Genomic DNA, 11454 nt, shown 5'->3' with positions numbered 1-11454 from the left:
TTCTTCTTCTTTTTCATCATCATCATTATCTTTTTTTTTTATTCATTTTTTTCTTATTTTACCTTCTCAAGTTTTTTCTTATTTTACTCTTTTAACAATAATAAAAACAAAAAAAATCAAATAAAGAAGAAGAAGAAACACATAATACTGCAAAATTACTTGGAAGAGAATGAACTTACATTCATTCAACTAAAAGAAAGAAATAAATAAAGAGAAAAATAAGAAGAAAAAATGCAGCATTAGAGAAAATATTTTTCTATATTTGCAACAAATTTGAATGTAACACGAAAATATTCGAGTGTATTATTTAAGAATTTTCGGTGTATGTGCTAATAAGTTCTGCATAACTCAAAACTCTTCCTCTTTTTCCTCCTCATCTTCTGCTACTTCTTCTTCTTTTTTTCTTATTCATCTTTTCTTTTTTATTTTACCTTCTCAAGTATCTTCTTGTTTTACTCTTTTAACAAGAATAAAAAAAAATCAAACAAAGATGAAGAAAAAACACATAATGCTATAAAATTATTTAGAAGATGATGAACTTACATTTATTCAACAAAAAAAGGAATATGAAAAAGAAGAAAAAAAATACAGCATTAGAGAAAATATTTTTCTGTATTTGTAGCAAATTTGGGTATAATACGAAGATATTTAAGTTTATTGTTTAAGAATTTTTAGTGTATGTGTGTTGATAAGTTCTGTATAATTCAAAACTTTTCCTCTTCATCCTCCTCGTCTTCTGGTGCTTCTTCTTCTTTATCTTCTTATTTCATATTCTCATAATTCTTCTTGGGAGGAAAAAATTAAACAAAGAAGGAAAAATACATAATATTGCAAAATCAATAGAAAGAGGAGGAGGAAAAAAAATGCAGCAACAACAACAGTAATAAAAAAAACAACAATGAAGATGAAACACGCGAAAAAAGAAGGAAGAGAAACGCAAATGACGGATCCAACAAATTTATGTTGAGGGGGCAAAAATAATACACATTATTATCAAAAGATATATTAATTCAAATTTAATAAAATAAAAGTGCACATTAATTATTTGAATACAAAAAATAAAAAATAAAAAATTACATTAATTGCTAACTTTTTTTTCTTCAAATCTTGAAGGTACTTCTCTTCTTGTTTTCATATTTTGAAAATGTTAAATAATTATTTCATTATCAACTTGGTTGAATGTCTCTCTATATATGTAACCAAACAATCATTACTATTTTAAAATATTTTTTAATTACTATTTTTAAAAACAAAAAAAAATATATTCTAAATTAATAAATTGATCAATTGACTTTAGAAATTTATATGTAATATAATTACATATCATAAAATAGAACGAAAGATAAACAAATAAATAATAAGAATCACTAAATTGAGAATAAAATAAAATATAAATTCATAAAGAGAATAAAAAAATAGATTAATACCTAAACTATAATTGCTTGAATTAAAATTTGCAATTGAAAATATCAAAAAGAGAAACAATAAAATTGAAAGATACATAGTCATAAAGAGGTATATAAAAAAGGGGGAATGCTAGGAGACTATGACTTTGTTGAACAATATGAACAACCACCAATCAAATAAAAACACACTACACCTCTAAATTAACCCTCTAAATTTTAATATTAAAATAACCATCCGTACACTAGTTAAATGAACATCCGATATATCTATTGTTTACATTCTTTAATATTTTCATTGTTTACCTATACTTTTCCATAAAAAAAATTAGAGGATTTAAAAAATTTACCTTTTAATAAAGAAAAGATAACCACTAAACAAAAAATAGAAAAAAAGTTGAAAATATGAAACTAAGAAAAATGTTTAAGAGAATAAAGAAGTGGTGACGGTTGGAATTTGAGAATGGGAGAGATTAAATTTGATTAGGTTAACTAATAGTCAAAATAATAAAAAATAAAGTGAATTTGAGACTTTAAATAATCGGGCTTAGTTTATATATAATGTGTTTATTTAAATTAAAATGAGAGTGGGGTAAGTGCCCCCTTCTACCCTATGTAGGTCCGTCCCTAAGAAATGCAAAGAAGAAGGAGAAGAAGAAAAAAGAGGAGACAGCAAGCCCTTAGCAACTGCAATGCTGCTGGTAGGATGGCACTATGCAGCTGGGAATGAGTTGAAACCAATGTAGGGGCACCCTTTCTGTTTAATGCTCAATCTTAGTAGTAACTACTGACTAAGGAAAGAAGGAGAAGACAGTCTTCCCCCTTTTTCGTATGTGGGACTCTCTATCTTCTTGGGTTGATAATCGATCGTCTTTCACATTCTACAGCTGGTCAAAAAAATTTTTGTATGTGGATGACATTGTAATCTCAGGTTTATTGGAAATAGTAAAAAAAATAAGGCTAGCCTTCTTCTGAGCCAAGATTAAACGTAGTATTGGGGACCTTTCCATGGGTTTTAGTTTCATAACCAAAGTAGCAGGAGGAGAAACGCGAGATACAAAGAAGAACAACGTAATTTCACGTGTGCGTTATGTAAATGACTTATATAACTTGTATGTCAAAAAAACTTTTATATATATATATATATATATATATATATATATATGTATGTATACTCATTACTTAAACTAGAGTAAATAATTATTTCTGACCATAAAAAATTTAAACGCTGACAAAATTAACCACAAAACAATAAAATTAAAGTTGTACCCATGAAAGATCAGCTCTGTACGACAAAACTATCCAAACCCTAAAAGACTATCCAAAAACTCCAAATTATTCTTCCCTCTCCCATCATCATAATCATCGCTTCTAGAGCGGCAGCTGTGCCCTAGCCGCATATACCGCACATTTTGCAGCAAAGAGAAACCATAGTTACTAGCACTGGCCACAGTAGCAGATCTAATCTCTGGTCCCATCGAGCGTTCAAATCTCTTATCATCCCACAATCGCAGCAACAAAAAACACCATCAGAAGAGCTTCATCCCCAACGTAATCGAGCAGCAAATGCATCCTTCTCGCCACAAAGCTTCAACCAGAGCGACAACTGATTAAAGCTTCGCTTGAGGTTTTCTTTGATGGCCGTCGTCGTCAACCCCCACCGGACCGACATCAGCAAGCAGCGCGATAGAAAGTGAACTGGTCCTCGTCGAAGGATAGGGCCTAATCAAATTTTAGGATTAGTGTTGTAGAGTAAACTCGTCCTTGTCTTCGTTTTTGTTGGGGTTATGGTTTCAAATTTGTTTTTGGTGCTGATTTTGGGTTTTTTTCTCTCTGCAGCTCCCCGATCGGAGCTTGCATTGAAGCATTCAATTAACGTTGGTGCGGGTGTGATTGGCGCTGGTTATAGAGGACCAGTTGGGGTGATACTGTTCAACCCACTCGCATTCAAAGCCGCCACTGTCTCCAGCGCTGAAAAAGCTACCGCCTTTGTCTTCCTTAGCGATGCATTCTCAGTCCCACTTGCAAGACCCTAATACCAACTGACTTGACCCGAATTCTAACCAGAAAACATAACTATCTTCTCTTCCTCCAAAGTTTTCACATTTAGTTTCAACGGCGAGTTCTTCGAGCTTCACAAGGTCAAAGTAAGCCTAGGTCATCACTGGAGGTTGTAGGAAGAGCTCGAATCGAAAAAAAAATGGAATCCATTACTCATCGGTTTTGAAGATAGCGGTGGTGAAGATGAGCACATGTGGAGAGAGACCTGAAGATATTGGTGGTTAATGGAAGGGGATGAAGGGGATTGGAGCAGCAAGCCTGTTATGAGAGAGGAGGGCGAGAGTGAGAGTAATGTGATGACGATGATGATGATGATGGGTGAAAAAAGGGTAATTTTAGAGTTTTTGAGTAATTTTTTAGGGTTTGGATAATTTTATTATAAGAAGTTGATCTTTTATGGATATAACTTTAATTTTATTATTTTATGGTAGCATTCGAAGTTTTCATGATTAAAAATAACTATTTACTTCTTATTTTCTTAAACTATTATCTAAACATATAAATTTAGTTAAATAATTGTGTAAAATTAATTAATACATCAAAATTAAACTTAAACTTATTCCCACTGGTTCTCACTAAAGTCCTCTGGCTTATACAAAAAGTCAAGAGAACAAAAAAGTCAAACGTTGCAATAACGACTAAAATTGCAAGATGGAAATGGCAAGATTAGTTTATATATCATTACTATATCAATAGAATTATTTGATTCATCAATTATTTATTATTTTTAATACCTTAATACAAAGATTCTTAAAGAGATTTTTAGTCTTGTTGCCTCTGTACTTATGCATTCAGATTGTTTCAATAATTCCGAAGGTGTAATCATGGCCTCTCAACATTTGTTATCATCTTCTAGCTATATATTATATTATATAGTTGTCAATATACACAATATTAGTATGTATTATTCCCCTATGATCTGTGTACAACTATATGTTCTTGTATCGTGGCTAATGATATATTGGGAAATCAAATAATAAAGGTCTTAAAAGTCAAGAAATAGATCAGATTTGGTGGACTAAAGCCTGCTTCCAATGCATGAACACAATATTAATTATTGGTTATTGATATCAAACTAATTAAACTATATAATAAAGAAATGGATCTTGAGCCATGCAACAGAGCAAACAAGATCATATAAAGTAGCTGTATACATATCCGATTCCATATTCTAATATAAAATCAAAATGTCGTCCACAGCCGATTACTCTATCTGTATTAATCAACAATTTTTCTAAATATTATAATAATATATCTTTAATTTGTTATATTCACAAGACATATACTTCATATTCGTGTTATTGGTCTATATAAAAAAGATATACATTATTACATGGCAAGAAATTAAAAAAAATATTTTTATTGAAGGAATATTGAGTATAGCATGAATTAAAAATTTAAGTATAGTAATATAGATATCGATACAATGTACAAGAACAGAGAGTATAAAAATTATTTCTTTTTTCTTTGGTCATGGTTATGAAAAAAAATATATTGGGGGCTGAATTGGGCTTTTATGGGTTCGGTAAATAGATGAAGCAGTCTGCATAGGGCTTAAGCAAATGCTAAGTTATAAAAACATGGGCCTTTACTAATGTAAAATAAACTGAGGCCCATTTAGAAGCCCAAAGTGAGAAGCCCAAACAACCCTATATATATAAAACCCTAAAACACCACAAAACAGAGCCTTGTCCCTCCCATTTGAAACTAGGGTTTGTAAAGGAAGAGGCGCAGCAGCCACATCAGGAGAAGAAAGAAGCTCGAGAATTCAGAAATGGGTAATAACCTCCAAAACCCTAACAACTAATTCAATTCACTACATTTTCGTGTTTGTAATTTCATCTGACTAATGAAAACCCATGTATGCAGCGAGGATCAAGGTTTACGAGCTGAGGCAGAAGAACAAGACTGAGTTGTTGAACCAGCTCAAGGATCTGAAAGCCGAGCTTGCTTTGCTCCGTGTCGCCAAGGTCACTGGTGGTGCCCCCAACAAGCTCTCCAAGATGTAAAAAAACCATTCTTTGATGGGTTGCTTTCTTTCTATAGCAGTTTGATTGCTTATGCATACGAGGTGTTTGTGTTAATGCCATTTTCATTTTGGGGGTGTTTTTTGCAGCAAGGTTGTGAGGTTGTCCATTGCACAAGTCTTGACTGTGATTTCTCAGAAGCAGAAGGCTATTTTGAGGGAAGTTTATAAGAAGAAGAAGTACACACCTCTTGATCTCCGTCCTAAGAAGACCAGAGCCATTCGCAGAAGGCTCACCAAGCACCAGGTATTTGCCTTGCCTTGTGCTCATTTTTCCATTATTCTTAGGTATTCTGGATTTGATTTTATAAAGTTTGATGTAATGCATCCCCGTTATATCATTTTGTGCCTGTTTAAATTCTTTAATTGGCTTTGATATTTGTTCTTGTATATATTCTTTTATTGATATTGTAATCTAACGAGATATTGTCCCCTTTGAAGAGAATTATGTTTCACACGATGGCTTGTTTTAATTTGTAGTAAGATGCAACCAAAAGAAATATATCTGTATGATTCTTACTGAATAATTGTGTCTGGCTTCTGAAATCATGATATTGAAGTTGTTTGGTAAAATGGCAGCCAATATATGCTATGTATAAGGTATAATATATGTTTATGCTTATGTACGTTAGGGACTTGCTGCTTTCTGAGGACAATATCCCTGGAAATTTCTAGTAACATCCTTTCTGTGATAGATGAAACATGCCTCTACATACAATTGTGTTCTTTGTTTCACTATTATGATAAGGAGTTATAATCATTGATATGTTGGTTTTCTTCACCTTTTTTTTATTCCGTTGTCCATCCATGGTTGCTCATTAGTTTTGACATTGTTTACACAGGCATCTTTGAAGACCGAGAGGGAGAAGAAGAAGGAAACATATTTCCCAATGAGGAAATATGCCATCAAGGTGTAGGAGTCTATTGCATATTTAATTTTATATTGCGCATTTACCAGTTATAGTTGGCAAATTTTGAGGTAGTTTCATGTTGGAGTTATTTGTTGTCTTCAAATTTTACCTATTTGGACCTTTGGTTTCTCTTTGAAATGGATTTATGATCAAAATTGAGGATTACATTGAGTTTTGTCATGTCTTTTATCCGCATTTTTGGTTTTTCTTCTTTTTTTTGCTGTTTTGTTGAGATCGCTACATGAAAGATTAAACTTACTCCTACTCACCATTGAGAAGTGAGCCAAATGGCTTGCCTTTTCATATGAATAGTATTGCTTAACTATTTTGCTGTAACCTGCAACACTTAAAACATGGAATGATTATCGTTGATTATTAAATATTCAAATATGAGTAAAATCCAATATGACATACATATTCGTTGTGTATAGTGATTTAGTATTGTAACGAGTACCTTGTGAATATCTTCTAACCTTTATTAAGGTGAAGAAGATTCACATGCAATTGTCTTTAATGTGAAGTTGAAAATTGAAAGTTAAAAGCTGGTAGATAATAATTTATTTAAACATGTTAAATTATCTAATATTTTTTAACTAGCAATTTTACTCGATGACAGTAGCATGAGTTTTCACTTTATATTAATCTTCATTTTAAAATATATAATAAAAAGTTAGCTTGTGCACTGCACCGTTTGTCACCTGCTTAATTATAATTTACCCTTCCTAGTGCCTGCCATTTTTAATTCAATTCCAATCCGAAATATTGTTACATGGCCGTACAAGTAATTTTAAAGCACTTTCATCAAAATGGGATTCAATAACCTGCAAGATTTATATATTTACTTTGGTTGATTGCAAACTGCAAAGATGCCCTTAACACAAGCGGTTCCCGTATCCAAGGTAATTGAGTTCATGAAATCCCATTCTTAAGATTTTCAGAAATGGAAGCAGCAAATGAGCTTGAATTACAAATGATCCAGAATTGTATACATAAGCTGCAATATAGAACAATGTTGTTCCCACTGGTTCTAGTTGTGTGCTATTTGAGATGCATGAGTTTGAATAAAATTGATCCAAAATTGTATACTTTACTTTCAAAATTTTTCAGAAAAAAATCATTTAGAAAGAAAAGTCTTTGCATGTGAATTTGATGATAAAATTCATGTACTACTGTCGCTGACAGCGTAGACACTAACCACGTTTATGAAGATGAGGAAGATTTACAAATTACGAGCCGAGAAAAATCATCCTCATTTTCATGCTTCATATACTTGGTTTATATATTCCATACACGTCAAGAAATTTGAGTTGTGTGGCCAAAAGAAATGGCGAGGGGGAAACTAAAAACGCACGTCTGACCTCAAAATTCATCTTATATATTATGTCTTCACTAATGAAAATTGAATAGTGATAGATACAGATAACGAAAAGTAGTGTCAAGCACAACGCATGTTTATGTATACAAGAGTGATGTTAGCAGTATTAGACTCTATAAAGATTAAAGAACCATTAACGAAACCGTGACACAAACCAGAAGGTGTAATCCTGTAAATGCAATTAACCTTAATTGGGAACCAGATTATCTTTTGGCCTAGCAATGGATTGCCAACCTGAACACAACTGGAGGATCTCTCTGAGAGAGTGGTCAGCTGATTCCATTGTCCATGTTGGATAGTATTCACTTGGATGGAACATTGGTTCTTCATTGTTTCGTGTTAGTAAGCATGGTTGAGCACCATTCAGAAGCATGTCTCCTTCAGATACAATAGTTCCAGACCTCGGCACTTCCTTATCTGCCGCCTACAAAACCGTTTTCAATCACAACCATTGGTATCGTGATCTGAATTTAGAGATGGAAAATGGATTCAAAAGGAGTAAATTCTAGAATACAATAGTCAATAGACCATGAATATGGATTATGGAGTAAGGAGCAGATCAATTTACCTTCTCGGTATAAAATTCAAAAGTCTTCTTCTTAGCTCCTGCTTCATATATGTTGCACTGGGAGTATATCTGTAAATGATTTTAAAATTTAAACAACCAAACTTCTGACATGCTTGCAATTTTAAATGCTGAGAATGAAAGAATGAAACTGACCTGAGATTCGACGCTAGCACAAATAGCATATATAGCCCAATTTCTGGTGTAGTTGTTGTACAGATGAACTTTTCCAAATCTCACACGAGGTTGTCTTTGCCGTGTTCCATCGAAGAAACAATGATGAATTGTTACCCGGATGCACCTATCACCAACATGGGATGGATCAGCTCCGATCAGCATGGTCTTGTCATGCTGCGCAAAGTAACATCTGGTGCCAAAAGTGAAGTAACTGGTTATAAATACAGAACAATCAATTAATCATTCTAGTTCATTTTAAAGTGGAGACAATGAACTGACCTAGATACAGTAATATCTGTGCTTTGTCTTGTAATGTCTATAAGCCCATCATCGTAATCACGAAGGCTGCATCGATCTATCCATATGTGCCTGGAATTTGGTTTTATCTGAATGCCGTCGACATCATGACCCCTACCACCCTCAAACTCAAGGTTGCATACAATTATGTGCTCACATTCTTTCAGCCTTAAGCCCTTTCCAGTTAGTTTTATCCTCTGCCCTCGGCCATCTATTGTTTTGTAAGATGACACACTCAGGTACGACGAAAGGTGAATTGTACCGGAGACTCCAAAAACAATCCACAGTGGCTCCTTTTCACGACACCCCTGGCGAAGGGACCCTGGACCATCGTCTGAAAGCAAAACAAATAGATTATCAGAAAAAAAAAATCCATATAAACAACACAAGAACACATAAAAATGTTAAATTTACATGTATATAGCTTCCACTGAATTGAACAAATAAATCAGGCATCAGCATATGATCTACCCAATCATGATAACCAAAAACAGAACAAGGGTTCAACACTTCCCTCCCATCAAACCATTGCCTATCTCTACACATTACTGTCAACAGAACCTCATTTTTCATTATCAAAGCAACCAGTTGCACCTTCGGAACACAACACAACACAATGATTCTGAAAATATCTAACCTAACAAGGGCATCCAATAAAGTCCTAATTTTTATTTTCCCAGATAAAAAATAAAACCATGTTAATCCCTGATCACACATGTCAAATTGATCAAAAACTGAAAATTGAGCTACAAACATGGAAAAAAATGGGAAAAATAAGAATACCCTATTGGAAAAGAGTGCAACTTTATCAAATTCATTGAGAAAAGAGAGAAAGGAGAATAATGGGGCGGGAAGAGGGGAATGAAAGAAGAACCTGAAAGGGTGGTGACGATATAGAGAGAACCGTGGAGGCCACCGATGGCGTGGCGGCCGAAGCCCTCGGCGGAACCAGCAAGGGCCCTCAAACTGGAATCAACATCTGCATACGGCAGCACCGACACCATCTTCGTCTTCAATGCTTCTGCTACACCCAATCCCTCTTTCACAATAGAACCTTTCTTCTCTCTTGTTTTTTTGTTTTTTTTTTTTGTTTTTGTTTGTTTTTGTTTTGTTTTTGTTTTTTTGTTGTTGCTGTTTTTTTTTTGGTTAACTTTTTAAACTATTCTGTTCATTACTTCATTTTATTCTTATATTTTTTTAACCTGGTTTTGGGAATAAATTTTAAGCAATTAAAATTAGTAAATACTAAATATAAAATATGTATCTTAACTAGTTTTAAAGTTTATAGATGGTCAAAATATTTTAAGAATTTAGCTAATATGCGTGTTAAAGACACATGATAAGTTTACCATTAGTAAAAAATTTTAAATATTATCATTTAATAAATATAAAATAAATACATTAGAAATTTAAATTTTATATATCTTTAATAAAAAATTTTAATTTATAAAATTAACATGTGCTCTTAGAATACATGATAAATAAAGCTATGTTAAGACCTTAATAATCTTAAAGTTCTATAGAAGCATAATAACAAAATTATTACTTATACATTAAAATTTGGTATTCTTATTACTCATTATGGCTTCTGTTCTAAGTAATATTCATGATAATAAAAATTTTTGTTCAAAAACATCTTGTACATATTTTAAATTGCTAAAATTTAATAAGTACTTGGACAATAATATGTTCTTTGAATTTCACCTATTTTTTGTTTTTGTCAAATTTCATGTCAACAAACAAACTCTTCTTTAAGGATTTTTTAGAAATGGCTGAAATAATTTTGATAATTTATGTGTTCTAACCTCTTTAAATGATAAATATGCTGTATAATCTTTTCTTACAGCATGTAAAATAAATATTATTTTATGGCATAGGAGATTAGAACATCTCTCTTCTTCTATAATTAAGATTGTCTTAAAACATTGTGATATACCTATAAATTCCATACAAATTCAGACTTTTATTTTTATATGTGATCATACGCAAACATATATTCACTTGGTTTTTTTTTCTATCCCAAATTGAATATAAATTCTCTTTACAACTTGTGTTTCTTGATATCTTGATTCTTGCTCCTACTATATCTAGGTCTAGTTTGCCTTATTATTTAAGCTTAGTTTATGCACATGTTCCTTACATATGTTTATATCTTATGCATTTCAAATCACAAATTCTCCCTATAGTTTAAAGTATTAATAGAGAAACAAACATAGACATTATTTGCCAAAATTCCATTAAATTATTGAGAATATGTTTTTCTAACTTCTACTAAAATTTCATAGATTTATCTTCTCTTCCATTTAATAAATTTAGATTCAAACTCAGACCACCCTGAGTTTGAAGAAGAATGTTAACCATCACAGTGAACAAAACAGAATGTAGTTAGACATATAATCAAGAAAACTAAGAAAGCTAATTCTCAAGTCTGTTACACAATTTTATTATATTGTTAGGTACCTTCTTGAGAATTAAGTTTCCAAAACTCATTTATGAATACCCTTGCAATTACTGTATCTGATTTCTTAATACACAAGTATTCTTCTCTATTCTTTCCTTTTCTGTTTTATGGAAGAAATTGCAACATACATATACGGGTTAATACTCAAATTCGTCTCTAAAAGATCACCCGATCTTCA

General features: G+C 32.2%; 2 protein-coding genes across 2 annotated transcripts; one reads left to right on the top strand and one right to left on the bottom strand.

Moving 5' to 3' along the window:
- The first annotated feature begins 4939 nt into the window (after positions 1-4939).
- LOC112775694 (large ribosomal subunit protein uL29) lies at positions 4940-6566 on the top strand. The gene is made up of 4 exons (XM_025819513.2): positions 4940-5242; positions 5334-5469; positions 5581-5737; positions 6333-6566. The coding sequence occupies exons 1-4, from the start codon at positions 5239-5241 to the stop codon at positions 6405-6407; spliced, it is 372 nt and encodes a 123-aa protein (XP_025675298.1). The 5' UTR covers positions 4940-5238; the 3' UTR covers positions 6408-6566.
- Positions 6567-7755: 1189 nt separating this feature from the next.
- LOC112775693 (probable pectate lyase 4) lies at positions 7756-10004 on the bottom strand. Its single transcript, XM_025819512.2, has 5 exons — positions 9690-10004; positions 8798-9149; positions 8498-8708; positions 8345-8413; positions 7756-8200 (listed from the first exon to the last, which is right to left on the bottom strand). The coding sequence occupies exons 1-5, from the start codon at positions 9817-9819 to the stop codon at positions 7964-7966; spliced, it is 999 nt and encodes a 332-aa protein (XP_025675297.1). The 5' UTR covers positions 9820-10004; the 3' UTR covers positions 7756-7963.
- Positions 10005-11454: the final 1450 nt, after the last annotated feature.

The sequence above is a fragment of the Arachis hypogaea genome, chromosome 19 (assembly GCF_003086295.3).
Source record: "Arachis hypogaea cultivar Tifrunner chromosome 19, arahy.Tifrunner.gnm2.J5K5, whole genome shotgun sequence".
In the NCBI taxonomy this organism is placed as follows: Eukaryota; Viridiplantae; Streptophyta; class Magnoliopsida; order Fabales; family Fabaceae; genus Arachis; species Arachis hypogaea.
This window is presented reverse-complemented; position numbering and strand designations above follow the sequence as displayed.

Coding starts and splice junctions, on each gene's coding strand:
- LOC112775694 (XM_025819513.2), top strand. Junction 5,470..5,580: donor CCCAACAAGCTCTCCAAGAT/GTAAAAAAACCA, acceptor TGTTTTTTGCAG/CAAGGTTGTGAGGTTGTCCA. Junction 5,738..6,332: donor GAAGGCTCACCAAGCACCAG/GTATTTGCCTTG, acceptor TTGTTTACACAG/GCATCTTTGAAGACCGAGAG.
- LOC112775693 (XM_025819512.2), bottom strand. CDS start 9,819: ATGGTGTCGGTGCTGCCGTATGCAGATGTTGATTCCAGTTTGAGGGCC. Junction 9,150..9,689: donor TATCGTCACCACCCTTTCAG/GTTCTTCTTTCA, acceptor TTTTGCTTTCAG/ACGATGGTCCAGGGTCCCTT. Junction 8,709..8,797: donor ACAGATATTACTGTATCTAG/GTCAGTTCATTG, acceptor TTTTGGCACCAG/ATGTTACTTTGCGCAGCATG.